The sequence below is a fragment of the Rhipicephalus microplus genome, chromosome 2 (assembly GCF_043290135.1).
Source record: "Rhipicephalus microplus isolate Deutch F79 chromosome 2, USDA_Rmic, whole genome shotgun sequence".
Classification (NCBI taxonomy): domain Eukaryota; kingdom Metazoa; phylum Arthropoda; class Arachnida; order Ixodida; family Ixodidae; genus Rhipicephalus; species Rhipicephalus microplus.
In genome coordinates this window covers 35,339,984-35,359,313 of record NC_134701.1, presented here as the reverse complement: position 1 = coordinate 35,359,313, position 19,330 = coordinate 35,339,984, and the positions used below count along the sequence as shown (strand labels likewise).

The 19,330-nt window shown below is 49.0% G+C and overlaps 1 protein-coding gene across 2 annotated transcripts in view; it reads right to left on the bottom strand.

The window, feature by feature from the left end:
* The window catches only part of arr (low-density lipoprotein receptor-related protein 6), a 345,664-nt gene that overhangs the window by 193,594 nt on the left and 132,740 nt on the right, over positions 1-19,330 (bottom strand). For both annotated transcript variants that reach the window (XM_037420245.2, XM_075886375.1), the window contains exon 9: positions 16,149-16,576. In XM_037420245.2, coding sequence (XP_037276142.2) covers positions 16,149-16,576 — 428 coding nt within the window. The remainder of the gene's footprint in view (positions 1-16,148; positions 16,577-19,330) is intronic.

Genomic DNA, 19,330 nt, shown 5'->3' with positions numbered 1-19,330 from the left:
TATGCAAAGACTTCAACATCGGCTGCAAGGAAAACACGTTGCAAGACAAAAGTTGCTGCAGTAAACCGAAAGGCAGGAAATCCACATCTACTTCCGGCTCCAGTTATAAACCCCTTAGACATCAGCCCACAGGACTTTAAAACCAAACAGGAGGAAGACAACAGCCTGCGGAAATGCTTCGAAGCCGTCAACAAAGAGGTCAAGACCAGGTTTGCTAAAATATTGTTCTTCACGAAGAATGGTATCCTCTATCGCAAGTACACCCTTCACTCTAAGAGGCAGGTGAATCAGCTTGTGGTACCAAGGTGCCTCCGACAATTTGTTATGAAAATGGCCCACGAAGGCATCCTTTCGGGCCATCAGGGAATTAAACGAACTACCGACCGGGTACTCGAAGAGTTCTACTGGCCAGGGGTTCAGTCAGACATCACACGATTTGTTAAATCGTGTGATACATGTCAAAGAACTATTCCCAAGCATTTGGTGGGTCGTGTACCTCTCGGCAACACTCCTATAATTGACACCCCTTTCAAGAGAGTAGCCATTGATATTGTGGGTCCATTATCACCGATGTCAGAGGGCGGAAACAAGTACGTACTGACAATGGTGGACATGGCAACGCGTTATCCCGATGCTGTAGCACTGCCGAGCATTGAGACGGAGAAAGTCGCTGAGGCACTTCTGGAGATGTTTTCTCGTGTAGGTGTCCCACGGGAGATAATCAGTGACAGAGGCACGTCATTCTCGTCACGCCTAATGAAGGAGCTAAGCCGACTTCTCTCCTTCAAACAATTGCCAACAACCCCATATCATCCCATGGCTAATGGCCATGTAGAGAGGTTCAACGGTACCCTGAAACAAATGATAAGAAGAATGTGTCAGGAGTGTCCGAAGAAATGGGACCGGTACCTGGCGCCCTTACTCTTCGCTTATCGCGAAGTTCCCCAGTCGAGCTTAGGCTTCTCCCCGTTCGACTTGCTCTACGGCCGTTACGTCAGAGGTCCCCTGGCGATATTGAAAGAATTATGGGCCGCTGATCATCTTGATGATGATGTTAAAACATCCTATCGGTACTTAGTCGAACTGCGGAATCGTCTTGAAGACACCTGCCGATTAGCCAAAGAAGAGCTACAGAAAGTGAAAATGATACAGAAGAAACATTGTGACCGAAAGACCAGACCACGTCAATTATCCCCTGGAGACAAAGTTCTGCTTCTGCTTCCATCGGATACCAACTAATTGGTTCTGACGTGGAAGGGACCATTTTATGTCCTTGAGAAGAGAAATGATGTCGATTATTTATTAGATCTCGGTACCAGCAGCACAATATGCCATATCAACCTATTGAAAAAGTATGAGGAACCGCTGTCTGCACCACCGCATGAAGCATCAGCTGTTTGCCGGGCGGATGCCAGCGAAAGCGACGAGCTACCATGCGTTCTATTACAACGAAAGGACTACTGCACCCAGTCTCATACGCAAGCCGTATACTGCAACCATGCGAAGCTGCTTACTCTACAGTGGAGCGAGCGGCCCTGCCTTTTACGTGGTCGGTCCGGAAACTTCATGTCGTCTTATTCGGACGCACATTCATTCTACATAGGGACCACAAACCGCTTGTGTACATCACGTCAGCCAAGCATGTGAACAGCTGCGTGTTACGGTGGAGACTCATCTTTATGGAAGTGCTTAGATTACATGAGCCGTTTGCCAACTCCGTGAGCAACGTCTGCATAAAGAATCGATGCTCAGTGGTACTAAAAGCTTTAGATGTAAACCTGACAGCGCAATACAAGTATCATGACGCTTTAGTTCTGTGACTTGTTTCTTTTTTTTCCTGGTGTGTACTTTTGTGACCGAATGTGCCGAGTGTGCGGGGCTCGGAACTGCTATAGTGTGCAGTGGTGCTTACGTGTGTGTTTCCGACTGCGAACCAACGTGCCCCAGTGCCCTCAAGTTCTTCTACCGGAAGAACTTTCTTAAGTGGGGGGTGATGTGATGTAGTACCTTAAAAATGCGAGCATAGCAGACGACAGCGCCACATCACCTGGAAGATGAGAAAAATGAAGAGGCATTGCAGCGCGCCCATTAAAAAAAAGAAGAGGAGACGCTCGTGGAGAACGAAGCCGTTCGGACGCCGGCAAGACGACGCAAGGGAGCCTAGGGCGAACCCGCAACTACGCGCGAGGTTCGAAACGCCGGGTTCCTGTCCTCGAGCCATTGACGTCCTCGGGGCACGGCGTGTCGGCGTGGCCAGCACGAGTTCTCGGTGAGTGGTCCTGTGGACATCTCCGGTACGGCGAGCGCCCTCGAAAGACCGGAGCTGCTGACCACGTCTACCGAGCCGACGTCGCTGACAGTGTGCGGCTACGCCTAGACCTGGTGATGCCCTCGACAGTGGTATGCTGACCTGGCACCCAAGCGACGACTGCATCCGAGCACGCAACGGGTCCCACTTCAAGGCACCGGGCTACGGCACAGACTGTGAGACTGGTTACTCTTTTCTTTTGTGTGTGAACTACGCGTGTGTATAACTTATAGTACTGTATGTGCAATAGTTTTTGTTCTTCGTCCAATATAACTCCCGTTTGTTTTCCTCACTGTCTCCATCTTCCTCGCGTCACACGCCTTGCTATGTGACGAACCTAACACACGACAGCTTCCAATAAAGTTTAGTTGCGAGTTCAGCACGGTGTCGTCTCTTTCTCTGTTCTTGTCTATATTTTTTAGGATGTTTTTACATCCCAAGCATGAATCACCAACTAGCCCAACTTTCGCTATTATTAGCTCCATCGTAGGAAACCTCAAAACTGCACGGTACTTTACCACATAAGATGCCTCCAAAGGTTACCTACAGGTCCGGATAGATGAGCGTGACCGGTGCAAGACCGCATTCACGTCCCAAAGAGGGTTTTTTGAGTTCACTCGTATGCCCTTTAGTCTTTGCAATGCTCCTGCGACTTTTCAGAGACTCATGGACCGCGTCCTCGGGAAAGCAAAGTGGTCTTATTGCATGTGCTACCTCAACATCGTGATTTATTCACGAATTTTCGAAGAACACTTGGCCCACATTGTCGATGTGCTCGAGAGGGTGAGAGCCGCCGGGATGACGTTAAATCCCGCAAAGGCCCAACTAGCGCAAACCCGAGTTCAGTTACTTGGCTTTACGCTAGAAAAAGGCTCCATTGAGCCAGATCGGGAGAAACTTCGAGCAATCGTCGACTTCCCCGCGCCCAAGGACGTACGCGGCCTGCGCCGCTTTCTCGGAATGGCCAATTTTTACCGGTCATTCATTCTGTCCTGTGCCCGAGTGCAGGCGCCCTTGACCAAGCTCTTGGGTAAGTCAGCTAAGTGGCGATGGGGACCTGAGCAGCAAGAGGCGTTTTGCCGTCCGTCTAGCGCCATTGCAAAGACAGCACAGCTCAAGCTCACCGACCTGACCAGACAGATTGTTGTCCAGACTGACGCAAGCGATCTGGGATTAGGAGAAGTTCTCCTACAGGAATATGGAAGTGTGTTGCAGCTGTTGGTCTTTGACAGCCGCTCGTTGATAACCGTGGAAAAGAATTCTTCCGTGACCGAGAGGGAGTGTCTCGCCATCCTGGTTGCTCCACTACGCGCTCCACCAGCGCTCCACAAACTACGCACTCCACCAGTGCCATTTTGGTCTTGTTGGAAAGGTTGCATTTCTAGTTTATTTTTTTATTTTTAGAGTAGACAGCTATGTGGCTCTCGCAAAAGCAAGAAAAGCGAAGTCAAAATCACGCGCAGTGCATGATTTCATTGGTTGCTCGGCGCACGCGACCCAAAATGGCGCTTCCCGAATGGCCAGGAAGACTCCCTGGCAGTGTCCGCCGTAATTTTGAAAAGGTATCGCCCTTGCGAAAGTGTCGTATCCCTAACGTGCTTGTGGTCTTGCTATGCTCGGAGGTGCGACAAGGTTCCGATTGCAGCATCATTTTGGCCATTCACGAAAGGCAGAGGCAGAAAGCCCAATGGTGCTGCTACAGTGTCGCGAGGGCAAGTGCCGGCGTTGTTTGATAACACCGTCGTAACCAAAGACGGTTCCTCATGCATGCGCAGCATGGACGCTGGCCTCACGTGTACAGAAGATGTTATCAATGGAGAATTGTGCCAGACGGCTTCCCCTGATAGCACACGCTCTGTGGATTATGACTGCAACGATGCTACACTGTTAATCAAGTCCTGCTTACAGTACCAGCCTATAGCCTGTAAGCAAGACGAAAAATCTAACGCCTATACAAAATTCGTTTAGCCAGGAAAACCTGTAGGCGGCGCCGTCTATAGCTGCCCATAGGTGGGCACATAGGTGGCCCACACCGCAGCAGGCATCTCTGTTCAGCGTTTAGCCAGGAAAACCTGTAGGCGGCGCCGTCTATAGCTGCCCATAGGTGGGCACATAGGTGGCCCACACCGCAGCAGGCATCTCTGTTCAGCGGCCCATCTCATAGGCGGGACCGAAATAGGCAGCAGATTTTTTGTCTTGCGTCCCGGCTAGCCAAGGGCCGATTGCAGAGGTCTCCCACGTTACTGCTCGTCATAGCTATCAGCAATGTACCGTATTTACTCGCGTAATCCTCGCACTTGCATAATTCTCGCACCCCCCCCTTTGCCCAAGAAAAATACGATTTCTTTTTTTCCTCGAGTAATTATCGCGCCCCCGAAAACTGCCACAATAATGTCGTCTGCTTGTTCCAGCCACTGATGATGATAGTGCCGCAGAGACTGCCTTCTACCAGGAGAACCAGCGCGACGCTATGCAAGCGTCTACAACTACCAGGAGAACCAGCGAGACGCTATGCAAGCGTCTACAACGTAGCGCACCTGCGCGCGCTGTAGCAACGCGAGTCATTGCTCCTCGTGCTTGGGCTCGCGACGGTGGCCTGATCGACGGGTTGTGGAAAAAGGTGTTCGAGAGAGACGCTAGTGTGGAACGCTTTAGCGGACTCAGTTATTTACCTATTTTTCTGGGCACAAGTTCGCCCTTTAATAAAGCTATTGTTTGTGTCACCCTCTTGCAATACGTGACATTCTGGTGGAGGTGCGGGGTATGATTGGAAGTCCCTCAGGCGCAAGAGAGCGGAGCCCCGACCCTCAACGACTGGAACCTGGCGAATTGACTCCTGTACACCAGCGTTCGAGCCGTCGTCTTCGAGGAGACCCGCCTGAATTCGGACCGCTCACCACTGCTCCAGCAACGCAAGCAGCTTTTACAAACGACCCCACAACGATGGCCACCGCAGGTTCTACATCCGAGCTCATCGTGTCACCACCGTGCCTGCCTGAGCCCTTCCACGGTGACTCGCACGAAGATGTAGAAGACTGGCTGGAACATTTCGAGCGAGTCGCAAGGACCAATGCCTGGGATGAGACAAGGAAACTTGGACGCGTGTACTTTGCGTTGCAGGATTCAGCGAAGGTGTGGTTCGAAAATCACGAAGCGGTGATAACAACATGGGAAGATTTTCGACAACACTTGCTCGCTGCGTATGCCAGCACCGACCGCCGAGAGAAGGCAGAGAACGCTCTCCAGTCCAGGAGTCAACGCACGAATGAGAGTGTCAGCATGTATGTCGAAGACATGTGCCGGCTCTTCAAACGCGCTGATCCGAACATGACGGAAGAGAAGAAACTGCGCCACCTAATGCGTGGAGTCAAGCAGGACTTGTTTGCTGGGTTAGTTCGCAATCCACCACGCACGGTTGCCGAGTTCCGCACCGAAGCAACAACCATAGAGAAGGCGCTACAGCAGCGTGCCCGTCATTACAACCGAGACGCCAGTAGCGCACCAGTGGACGTCCTATCGGCAGGCCAAAGTAACAACAGTGAAACGCTAAGAGAACTGGTGCGATCCATTGTAAGGGAAGAGATTCAGAAGTTGATGCAGCCACAAGTGATGCCAACAGTCTCGACCCTCGCCGCCGTCATTCGTGACGAAGTCCGGCACGCCATCCTTCAGCCGGAACCTGAGCCGCAACCTGTTCGACTGGAACAACCACTGCAGACACGTCGCATGCCAACGTACGCGGACGCTCTACGCCAGCCTGCCGTGCACAATGCTTCTTTCGTAGCCCCCAGTACACGCCCGTCGGCTTCGCATGGCTCGCCCTTTCTCGGAGAGCTGAGACCACGAAAAAGCGACGTGTGGCGCACACCCGACTGGACGCCGCTTTGCTTTCATTGCGGAGAGGCTGGACATCTTTACAGAACGTGCCCATACCGGAGGGCCGGCCTGCGGGGGTTTTCTGTGAACGCACCATGCCCGCGTAATGGTGAAAGACCCATGGAGATAGAAGATTACCTGTCAAGGCAGCAACTCCCATCTGCTAGTTTTCAGCACCAGCCAAGGTCACCGGCGCCGAAACATTACCGATCACCGAGCCCCCGGCGTCCAAGTTCCCCATTCTCAGGTCCACCAAGACGTTCAACGAGCCCGCGGCAGGAAAACTAAGTCCAGCGACCTGTGGAGGCAAGGCCGCTGTTGTTCGACAAGGCGAAGATCCTCCGTCAAGACCCGAGGGTAGCAGCGACAGGCAGAAAAGAACGGCTAAGATAAGTAAGGAATCAATTTCTTCGGACTTGCGCGTTACGGTGGACGAGCGGGAATTGAGCGTTTTAGTCGATACCGGTGCGGATTATTCAGTCGTCAGCTACGCGTTCGCGAGGGATCTCAAGAAAGTTTTGACGCCGTGGAGTGGTCCACAAATAAGAACGGCTGGGGACCACAGGATAACACCAGTGGGAAGATGTACCGCGAGAATAGGAATTCAGGGTGCTACTTACGTGGCTGAGTTTATTGTGCTTCCGGAATGCTCAAGGGACGTAATTCTCGGGATGGATTTCTTGCTAGCGAACGGTGCCATAATCAACCTACAAAATTCTAGCGTTTCCTTCTCGACGAAGCTGGCCATAGACGAGAAGGAGGTAGAGAGCACTGCATTGCGGGTTATCGACGAAGACATAACCGTGCCACCACGATGCAGCGTGCTGGTTGGCGTCAGAAATGACACATTTGCCGATTCCGAAGGCATAGCGGATAGCAACGTCGAGCTGCTACTAAAGAAAGGTATTTGTGTAGCCCGGGGCATCATTCAATTACGTGATGGGTGCGCCAGTGTGTTGCTCACAAACTTCGGAAATGCAATACAGCATGTTGCAAAAGACACTGCCATTGCCTTTCTGCACAGCTTTACTGCAGCGACAGATTTGTGTGGCCTCACGTCAGCACCACCTGCTTCGGGAAGTACGGATGATGTCGGAGCTGCGGTTTCAATAAATAGAAGTCTATCATCAGGCGAAAGGCAAATCATACAGGACCTCATAAGAGACTTCTCAGAGTGTTTCTCCACCTCGTCAAAAGTACGTCGCACGCAGATCGTTAAACACCGAATAATAACTGACGAGCAAACAAGACCTGTTCATCAAAACCCGTACAGAGTTTCACCCAAAGAACGAGAGGTCATAAAGGGTCAAGTGCAAGAGATGCTGGAGGATGATGTCATCCAACCATCCAACAGTCCGTGGGCATCGCCAGTAGTGCTTGTGAGGAAAAAGGACAACACGTTGAGATTCTGCGTTGACTACCGGAAACTGAACAGCGTGACCAAGCGCGACGTATACCCCTTGCCACGTATCGATGATACATTAGATCGCCTACGGCATGCCAGATATTTCTCGTCATTAGATTTAAAAAGCGGGTATTGGCAAATTGAAGTGGATGAAAGAGACCGCGAAAAGACGGCTTTCGTAACTCCGGACGGCTTGTACGAATTTAAAGCACTCCCATTCGGCCTTTGTTGTGCGCCGGCGACATTCCAGCGCATGATGGACAGTGTTCTATCGGGTCTCAAATGGCAGTCATGTTTAGTATACTTGGACGATGTTGTGGTATTTTCTGCAACCTTTGAACAGCATATAGAACGACTACGTTCAGTGCTTCACGCCATCCAGTCGGCCGGCTTGACTATTAAACCGGAAAAGTGTCAGTTTGGATATGAAAAGCTTCGTTTTCTCGGTCATGTGATCAGCGCTGAAGGTGTTGGCCCGGATCCGGACAAAACTGCGGCCGTTGCGCGATTCCCCAAGCCGAGAGACAAGAAGGAGGTGCGTCGATTTCTGGGCTTGTGCGCTTACTACAGACGATTTATAGAAAATTTCTCGAAAATTGCTGAACCTCTGACCAGACTCACAAAAGAGGAAGAATCATTCGTTTGGCATAAGGAACAAGAGAGAGCTTTCGAGGAACTAAAGAACCGTTTACAAGCCCCACCGATCCTCGCACATTTTGATGAAACTGCGGACACGGAAGTCCATACAGACGCAAGTAATCTTGGTCTCGGCGCGGTATTAGCTCAATGGCAAAATGGAGAAGAGAAAGTCATAGCCTATGCCAGTCGCACCCTGTCAAAAGCTGAAAAGAACTATTCTGCAACGGAAAAAGAGTGCTTGGCAGTTATATGGGCGATTAGCAAGTTCAGGCCATATCTCTACGGCAGGCCGTTCCGCGCCGTCAGCGACCACCATTCACTTTGCTGGCTGGCGAGCTTAAAAGACCCGTCGGGACGACTTGCGAGATGGAGCCTCAGGCTCCAAGAATACGATATTACAGTTGTATATAGGTCGGGAAGAAAACACAGCGATGCTGATTGCTTATCACGCTCGCCACTGGACTCTACCTCTTCGGAAGAGGACGACTTTCCGTTCCTTTGTGTTGTGAAGGCTTCAGATATCGCCGAGCAGCAACGATCCGACACAGAACTGCTCCCATTGATAAAATTCCTCGAAGGGCACGACTCCCAAGTTCCACGTGTATTTAGGAGAACATTATCGTCGTTCTGCCTCCGTGGTAATGTACTCTACAAAAGGAACTTCAAAAGCAACAAAGAAAAGTTCTTACTCGTTGTGCCGCAAGTCATGAGACGTGAAATATTACAAGCTTGCCATGATGAACCGTGCTCGGGTCACTTAGGTGTCAGCCGGACATTCGCCAGAATTCATCTGAAATATTACTGGCCCAAGCTGTTAGCATCGGTACAGCATTATGTGAAGACATGCCGCGAATGTCAAAGGCGCAAAACACCACCTCTGAAAACTGCCGGCCTGCTCCAGCCCATAGACCCACCTGAGACTCCTTTTCAGCAAATTGGAATGGATCTTCTCGGGCCGTTTCCAATGTCATCCTCAGGAAAGAGGTGGATTATTGTCGCAACCGACTATTTAACGCGGTACGCAGAAACTGGCTGCCTGGAACGAGGAACGGCTGCGGAAGTTGCCAAGTTCTTCGTTCACAACATAGTTCTGCGACATGGCGCCCCGATGGTAGTTATCACCGATCGCGGAACAGCATTCACATCGGAGTTGATGCAGTGCCTGATGAATATGACTAATACCACTCATAGAAAAAGTACTGCGTATCATCCCCAAACGAACGGGTTGACGGAACGCCTAAACCGCACCATAGCGGATATGTTGTCGATGTACGTGGACATAGAGCATAAGACGTGGGACGAAATCCTACCTTATGCAACGTTCGCCTACAATACGGCAGTACAGGAGACCACCCGCATTCCTCCATTTGAGCTGGTCTATGGCCGTATGGTGACTACAACACTCGACGCTATGCTCCCTGTCGATAACGACAATTATGAGCCATCTGACGTTGAAGAATTCCTACAAAGAGCTGAAGAAGCGCGCCAACTAGCGCGACATCGAATACGTCAACAACAATGTAGGGACGCGAGCTACTACAACCTGCGCCGCAGAGAAGTCAAGTATCAGCCAGGCGATCAAGTGTGGGTGTGGACACCAATACGCCACCGTGGGCTGTCAGAGAAACTTCTTCGACGCTACTTTGGTCCATATAAGGTCATCCGCCAACTCAGTGACATAACTTATGAAGTTATTCCTGAAGGACAAGAGCGCTCAAGACGTCAAAACCATGCAGAGGTCGTACATGTAGCCCGCATGAAGCCCTACTTCGAGAGATGCTGAAGCATTCCCCCTTGCGTACTTCCCCCAACCGCGCATCGGGACGATGCGTATTTCGGAGGGGGAGTAATGCCGCAGAGACTGCCTTCTACCAGGAGAACCAGCGCGACGCTATGCAAGCGTCTACAACTACCAGGAGAACCAGCGAGACGCTATGCAAGCGTCTACAACGTAGCGCACCTGCGCGCGCTGTAGCAACGCGAGTCATTGCTCCTCGTGCTTGGGCTCGCGACGGTGGCCTGATCGACGGGTTGTGGAAAAAGGTGTTCGAGAGAGACGCTAGTGTGGAACGCTTTAGCGGACTCAGTTATTTACCTATTTTTCTGGGCACAAGTTCGCCCTTTAATAAAGCTATTGTTTGTGTCACCCTCTTGCAATACGTGACAATAGCGTGTGCCATCTGGCGCCATCTCTTGAGCATCAAGCATACTATTGCAAGCAGATTCAATCCAATCCAAGCTAAGCCGAAGTGGCCAGTGCGAGTTGCGGCGTGTTTCGTATGCTGTGTCTGTAATCTTGGCCCGTTATGGGGAGATACTGAAGCTACACGACTGCTTCAAGTTGCAAGTGATAGATCTTGCGCTAAACGACGGCAATAGGGCCGCCGATAGGCCCTTCGGAGTCTACGAGTTTTGTGTTCGCTGCTGGTGACGGCAGCTCAAAGCCACCAAGATGCGTTGGGCCTGCCGTGTGCCTAGAACTGGGATTAATGGTAAACTCTATTTCTTCAGAAGGAAACTGCGGACGATTCTGTTAAATAGCCATCAGCCCAATAGTGACGTCCTATGCTTAACTTTTGAGGGTTCCTGTTGAGCGACGAACGCTACCGCTACGGCCGCAACGCCCACAAGCTTTGCATATAGTATTTTAATTCTCGACTATTTACTTCCACTTTTTGTGTCTCAAATAAATCTTGCCTTGTGTTGAACCTCTGCTTTTATTGTTGCGGTAAGTTCTAATTAGTACTGCTTAAAGCTTGCTGTAAGTTGCTGGTGTGAGAATCCCGATTTGCAGCCACTTCGTTTTCTTTTTCTCTCAGTTCATTTTCGTGGAAAGTTTTCCCCGCGTAAGTCTTGCATCCCCCAACTTTGCCTCAGTTTTGCCGCAAAAAAAGTGCGAGGATTATGCGAGTAAATACAGTATGAAGCGGCGAAAAAAAAAAATTTTCTGAGCCCATTTTAGGGCTCCAACCAGGGTTTGGGAGGTTTAGGTACATGCCTAATCACATATGTAAGCTATATGCTCATAATTCAATTAGAAAAAAAAGACAGCAAATTCTCAACAAACACACATCCAAACTCGCGAACATTAAATCAACAAGCGCGTAACGCTAACCACTGCACATCACGCCAAGGCGGGGATGGTAAAATCATGAATGTATATACCGTATTTACTCGCGTAATACTCACACTTGCATAATTTTCGCACCTCCCCCCACATCGCTCATCAAAAATACGATTTCTTTTTTTCCTCGAGTAATTATCGCACCCCCGAAAACTGCCGCAATAATGTCTTCTACTCGTTCCAGCAACTGATGTTGATAGCGCACGCCATCTGGCGCCATCTCTTAAGCATCAAGAGTACTATTATTGCACAGAGATTTAATCCAATCCAAGCCAAGCCAAAATGGCAAGTGCGCGTTGCGGCTTGTTTTCTATGCTGTGTCGGTAATCTTGGCACGTTATAGGGTGGTACTGAAGCTACACGGTTGCTTCAAGCTGCAAGTGATAGATCATGCACTAAACGACGGCAACAGGGCCGCCAGTAGGCCCTTTGGAGTCTACGAGTTTTGTGTTCGCTACTGGTGACGGCAGCTGAAAGCCACTAAGACGCGCTCGGCCTGCCGTGCGCCTAAAACGGGGATTGATGGTAAACTTTATCTCTTCAGAAGGAAACTGCGGACAATTGTGTTAAATAGCCATTAGCCCAATACTGACGTCCTACGCTTACCTTTTGAGGACTTCTATTGAGCAACGAACGCTACCGCTACGCCCGCAATGCCCACAAGCTTTGCGTATGGTATTCCCATTCTCGACTACTTGCTTGCCCTTTTCGTGTCTCAAATAAATCTTGCCTTGTGTTGAACCTGTGCTTTTATTGTTGAGATAAGTTTTAATTAGTACTTCTCAAAGCTTACTGTTAGTTGCTGGTGTGAGAATCCCGATTTGCGGCCACTTCGTTTTCTTTTTCGCTCTGTTTTTGTGGGAAGTTTTTCCTGCGTAATCCTTGCACCCCCTAACTTTGCATCGGTTTTTCGCAAAAAAAAGTGCGAGGAGTATGCGAGTAAATACGGTAGACACCAATTAGTTGCTTCACGTTCTGGCGTGTTACTGTAGAGCAGTCATTATTATACGGCCAGGGTCCAAGACTTATACGCAAACATCATCACCGTGTTTTAGGTAGCCTCACCGCCGCAGCTCCAGGGCTATAGTAGTCGACTCACTAAGCCTATTCAATTTATTTCGAAGCAAAATATTCTATAGTGCTCTAGAAGAAACCTCTGACGCTCATAAGCCAGGTTGTCTTACTTTTTAATATTAGCTCGACACTTTTCTTGCAATAACTGCACAATGAAGTCGAATTGCGCTCAATATTGTGGCATCGTCGGCAATATATTTATGCAAACACACCCGTGCAGGTGCCGTGCACCGTGCACACACTGCAGCTGACTTCATTCGCAAAAAACTCTCATTGGTTCTAAACATTTCAAAGTGAATGTGTCCTTCCTCTCAAATGAAAGACACGGTTTCCGCAAACTTCATATCTCCTTCAATCAAACGTGTGGCCCCCGTTAGTTTCGACAGTGAAAGCGAGAGGCTGGCGCTGTTTGTCTGCGACTTCTCTAACCCCACAAAAAAATGTCGTTTACTTTAGATGCCACTCACGTGATAGACATGGCTTATGAATTGGGCTGGCGAATTTTTTTTCTTGCTCTTTTTTTTTTTTTCTAGATCATAACGTTGTGCGGGGTCCATAAAGAAGCCGGCTGCCACCATTTGCAACCCGGCGGCTCGTCATTCACCGATCTTTGGCACATAAGATGCGTAGGCAGCTACAGACGTGCTGCTGAAATGAACTGGAATTTGCGTGTATCCTATGCAGGAACACGCATTTCCGAAGCCGCAGTGTCCTCGCATCACCCCCTTAATATCGAGAGAAGTACAGTCATCAGCAAGCTTGACACAATTGCTCCGACGCGTGAGCTTGATTACTTCGACTGATTTCAGCCACGAAGCACTGAGCCCTGTTGCCGAGATAATAGAACGGTATGCTTGGATAGTATGTTGGCATGCATGAGTAAAATATCGGAAACAGATCCCAAAGCTACGTGATGCCAGTGCCAATCAAACTGCTTCAGGGCGCCCTGTGGAGCGTTCGTGTTAAGCTTGCTGACGGCTGTACATCTTTGCACGATTGCTAAGTACCGGCTCACACCGCACGTTCAATGAACCATACCAGCCTACAAACATCCGCCACTGATGTGAAACATGCCAAAACTGACCCGTTTCACGCAAAACAAGCAACCTCAGTGGCGGCAAGAACTTACTGTGGCGTCATCTGCCGGTATCGTTCTGTGGCGTACAAAATGACATCATGTGGTTGCCGGCTGCGCAAAGTGTTCGACAACTCCTGTGATTCAGGCTATTCTTGCTTCGCAAGTGACGCTTGTGTTTGTATTAGCTGCAAAAACAACCTAGAATGTTTGCCGACAAAGGTTTTTAGCGAGTCAACGTATGGTCATCGCTGGGTCGTGAACTTTGGACGTAGCGCGTGGGCATGGCGCCATGGACGCACAACGTGAAGAGGCGCTATGGTAAAAGGTGAGTTGTTATAAAAATCGTCCATAATCTGTCAATCGAAGCATTTTCACATTGTGCGAACATTTATGTTTACTGAGGCAAGCACAATGATGCGCACCTATCTCTTGCTTTTGTGCGGAGAGTGCGTGGCCGAAAGGTAACGTTTTGATCAGTGTGGACTGCCTGCTCCGTTCACAGCAGTACGTCATCCTAGCTTTCAGAGCAGTATCAAGTGGCCGGGAGAAGCGTCCCAGAGACTGAGAAAGCTGGTCAAGAAGAAGCATAAGGATGGGATGCATCTAGATTATGGCCCTGGAGCATTTTCATAAGAATTTATTAGTATTTTGTCAATAAAAGTATTTTGAAATGTTTTTCCTCGTTTTCTCAAAACAGCAATTTTGGCACCTTTGCCAACTTAGAGGAAAAATAACCTCTGTTCCATTCAACAGTATCAGCGTAACTTTTTGCCAGAAATATAAATGCATGCAATATGCAATATGCCTTTTTTTGGAGGTAATACAGTAAAAGCTCGTTAATTTGGATTTCACAGGACTGGAAAAACTGTCCGAATTAACTGAATGCTGAATTAACGAAAGAACAGGGAAAACAACATTTAAAATCAAGCTGCAGAAGCATACCTTTGTTTGTTTAAGTATTTTGTAATTGTCATCTGCATTTTTGAACAGATTCCAGCTGACATCACAATTTTTTTTAACTGTTCCAAATGACCAACAGCATGCAAGCTGTTGGGAGCGTTGAGGCAAGCGTTCTCCAATATTAACAGCGCCTCCGAGACTTCCCGTGAGGTGCGATGAGGTCGCGGCTGTATCTCCTCGCTTGATTCTTCGTCGGAATCGTGGTCTTCATGGGCGCCCGTGACATCATTAATAATCTCTTGATCGGTCAGGAGACCACTCGTGGCGACATCATGATCAATCACGATGTAGTCCTGAAAGGTCACATCTGTGGGAAGGACTGCATCGAAAGTCGGGCAGTCATCGTCAGTGGACTCGGTCGGTGGACTCTGCCGCTTTTTCGGCGTTGCCATCACTGTAGCGCACGATGGTGGTGGCATGCAAATATGGTCACAATGGAAGAAAAAGAGAACTCCGCAAGAAGAGATGGTTCCGACACAACAACACAAGGGAAAATGGCGTCGGAGGCGCTGAGTGGAGAAGAAAGAAGACGCCGACGTTTGGTGACGCTGCTATCGCCCCCACTAGTTGATGATGATGACGATGCCACTCAGGTTTCGGTTTCACTTCAGTGGTGCCGGCGCTGCTTTATCACACTTTTGTGTAGCAGCAGCCGTCAGCATTTGTCCGAATTAAGCGGTGCAGAGCCGAATTTTGACGAAATAACGAAGGTTTGGTCCCATAGATTATCATGCACTTTGGCTTGGACCAATGGAGCTGTCCGAATTATGCGAATTTCCGAATTAACAGGTGTCGAATTAATTAGCTTTTACTGTATACAAGTCAAAAATTTTTTTAAGTGGGTCACATGCGTGAAAGATGAAGGTGACTTTTTTTCTGTGAACATTTATGTCCTCTAATTCCTGTTGAAATTGGCCCAGCAAGTTCATTGATAGCATATTGAACCCCTTAAACATCTTACATTATTTCTACACTGTTGCCACTGTTTTGGTGCTTCCTGCTTAGATGCTAATTAGGTTCCAAACAAAGGACCCAGGTTATACATTGATTGTGGAGTATTTTGGAAACTGCTTTACCTATCAAAAAAGTAATTACATTTTCAGAATCTTCAGATCTGAATACACAAACTGTGCAAATTTCGTTCAGATCTATACATAAATTAAAAAGTTGCCCATCAAGTGTAGCCTTCCCTTTTAAAGGAGCCGACTCGCGTCAGTGGAGCTTCAATAAACATATGCCTGTGCCTGAAACATGGATTCGGTGATAATCTGAAGAAGTCGGGACCATTATTCTTAAGCGTTCCCGGCTGGTGCAAATTATCGAAGTTTCACCGTATTACTACATAATTAACAGTTAGTCATGTTATTACCACTACTTTGGCGTGGTGTAATCGCTGTGGTGGAAACCACAGCAATAGCAGCAATGAGACGAGTGCTAGCAAGCACCATGAATAAACGGAATTACAATGTGATCGAACTCCACTGGATGAGGATACAGCCACGTCTTTGATGTGGCCGACGCTCATTGTTGCTCAGTCGACAATGATAACCGGCTAGATTTTGCGGTTTACACTTTGAATCCACAATTATCGCGAAAGTTGCCATTTATGGGCAGCCTGGCGCAAAACGGCGCAATTGGTGCAGCACTTCCACCCCTGATGGCACGGTAGGTCGAGGAAACTCACTTTGAGTGCTTTGTCAGACCAGTATAGGCGTCCGTCATTGCCGTCATAGTCGAGGGCAGCCACTTCTCGCACGCCTGCCAGTGGAATCTGGTCAGTGCGGCGTGACTGGAGCGAGATACGTCTGATGTCGCTGTGCTGCGCGTACAGCAGGAATGCCTCGGCCACCGTGCAGCCGCGCAGGTCGGCCCGTAGCTCCAACCCCGTCGGGCAGGCACACACTCGGCCCCCATGAGGACGCTGCAGGCACAGGTGGGAGCAGCCCCCATTGGCATGGCTACAGTTGTTCTCGCCCGCACGTGCATGCACGCTCACTGCCTTGATTCCCATCAGGTCAGGCAGCTGGTCCAAGATCACCAGTCGCTCACCAGTGTGCTTGTGCAACCGCTCTATCGATCGGCCCTGCCAGTCAGTCCAGTAGATGTACTGCCCTGCACAAGCACATACCTGCCAAGTTCAAGGATTCTGAATCCGGAAGATTTGCGCAGCGCGAGGGGGGGGGGGGGGGGCTGAATTATTTGCTTCTATTAAAAAAAGCGAAGGACAAACAAACAAACAAAGACATCGCGAAAAAAAGAAGGGGGTGGCGGTGGGGGTGTCTCAATCGCAAGCGCAAACATCAGCGTTGCGGTCGGCTTGAGGGGCCGAACACACGAAGGTGGGGTTTCCCACTAAGGTGAGGGTCTCAAAGGATCAACACAACTAGCAGAATTTATTTCCTTCAAAACAGCTCGTGTATGTCTTACTAGGACACACGTGACAGACCGGACGGCGCAGCTGGCTGCCGCAAAAGCACGAGTCAAAGCTTTGCTCCCTACTAGATTCTTTTGACTTTTCTTGTTCATTCAGTGTTCCTTGCGAGTGGCGACCTTGGTCTGCGGCCAGCAATGAATACTGGGACGTGGCACCAGTTCACCACCGCGTTTAAGGGGGGGATGTGGGGATTCTTTCCAACTTTTTCGTTTTTTGGCCTAAGTTCATGAAATCGGGCATACACACTAAAATCACATTAAAAAGATAAATGCACACTTTCATAAAAATGACTTTACTAGTTCTCAATTTAAATTCTCAAGTTCCTCGCTCGTGGAGAGTCTGGCACAGTGATTAAACTTGCTTAAGTGCTGGCACAACTTTGTATGTGTTTGTAGATATTGCTTGTAGCCGAAGCCAGTGCCAGATTTTTTTTTTGTACCCTTAAAGTCGTCTGCCGAACATTTTTGCATATGCATGTGCTTTATCAAGTCCAGCCTTTCAGTAATTGTGAAATTAGAAAAAAGAATGGAAGCCTAAAGTAATTCTTGAAGACTGCCTTCAATTATGACAGTCTATGAGTTACAAAAAACAAACAGAATAAAAATCGGTCCGGCCATAGCCGCACAATGCTTTCCACGAACAAGGTGGTTGGCAAAAAAAAAAAAAAACATCACAGAAAATGGCTTTTAAAGTATCACAAATGGTGCACCATTATTAAAATGCCCCGCAGTTTCTCGCCATGAGATCGAGCAGATTCGCCACCTGGTGGCAACTGGCCAAAAAAGCGAAGTGTGGGTTGCTCTGTGCGCCGTCTGCTAGCCATGTCGTGTTTCTATGTGAGCGTACGTGATGCAAGTTCTCAGGGTGTGGTTTGTCCGATCATGTCAGCACGAGTATAACTGTTTTTACGTATGCCTGAAACGATGTATAAAGCATTTGGTCTTGCTCGGCTGCTAATGCATCGTAATAAGATTGGCGAGTGCAACTTTCCAGAGAGCTGTTTATCGTCATCGTCCCTCCATTCACCAGAATAATTTCAGAGTGGGTGCCACTTTCTGTTTCAAGAACATCGCAAAATGCTCTTGGCATCCTCCCAAACATGAGGACTATTAAACACTGTGTGAATGCAGCATTTTATGGCGAACCGGTTCTAAAAAAAAAAAAAACAGGCTTTAGGCCATGCACTTGCGCGCTGTTGGTAGGTTTACAACTATAGCACTGTAGTTAATCGATTATGCTAGCAGCCTTAGTTGTGTTTATCTGGCCATGGTACCACTACATAGAAATATTACAGAAGGGGGGCGACAAAAGGTAAGCATTTGCCACGGGCGCAAAGCGCCGTTGGCGAAGTTCGAATGGACCCCAAACAAAGGGAGCCAACAGACGTAAAAGAAATGAACGCTTACCCCATGTCCTCCCGGAGCGCCGTGCGTGGAGTCTCTCAGGTTGTTTCTTGATGTTCTCCCAGAGAGGTTCTCTCCGGGACGACATCAAGAAACATCCAGAGAGACTCCACGCACGACGCCACAGTCGCGACATGCACTAATGAGTGAGAGGGGTTTAACGCCAGCTCCTGCTTCCCCAGCGCAGCAGACTGCGGAAGAGAGAAGAGTCATGTCGGGACATGAGAGCGGCAAAAAGAGGCGGCGAAGCCCACGCAAAGGCGGCGAGCTAGCCTCAATTCCCCCAAACTGCACTTAAAACAGTTTCCGGGCACAACCATGTGCTTATATTTAAGAACGCTTGAAAGAGCCAAGACATTGAAAATTAATTCAGACGGCATGCCTTATATATAATGTCATATGATTTACTGAACATTTCATCTTTTTACATTGTCTTCAGCGTTCGTGTGACATTGTTAGTGACCCATGGAAGGCAGTGGCCATTTTTTGTCTGAATAATGGATGGATGGAAAAACTTTATTTCGTCAGAAAGCAACTGAGGATGATTCCGTGTTAGATGGCCATCAACCCAAGGTTGGTGGCGACCTGTGTGACCCACTCCACGACCCTTAACTGGACGACTGGGTCTGAGCTGGTCAACACGGCCTCCCAGTGCTCAAGAGAGGGATCACGCATAATATCCACCGGCGGCGGCACTATGCTATATTCCCAAAGTATGTGATCACATGTTGCCACAGCCTGACACCATTTGCATTGCGGTTTAATCTTCTCCGGGTACATTTTGTTCAACACGTAAGGGTTGGGAAAAGATCGCGTCTGCAGTTTTCTCCAGACACATTCCTGCGCCTTAGTCAACCGCTTGTGCGGGGGCGGATAAAACCTCCGCTCTAGTTTATAATGATTCGTTATGTCATGAAAGGACATCAGCCCATCTCTCCCGAACCTCCCCGGAACTGGCAACTCACCTACCCGGTTGACGAAACCTCGAGCATTCAGGTGAGCCCCCTCGTTCCCAGGGTTCCCAGAATG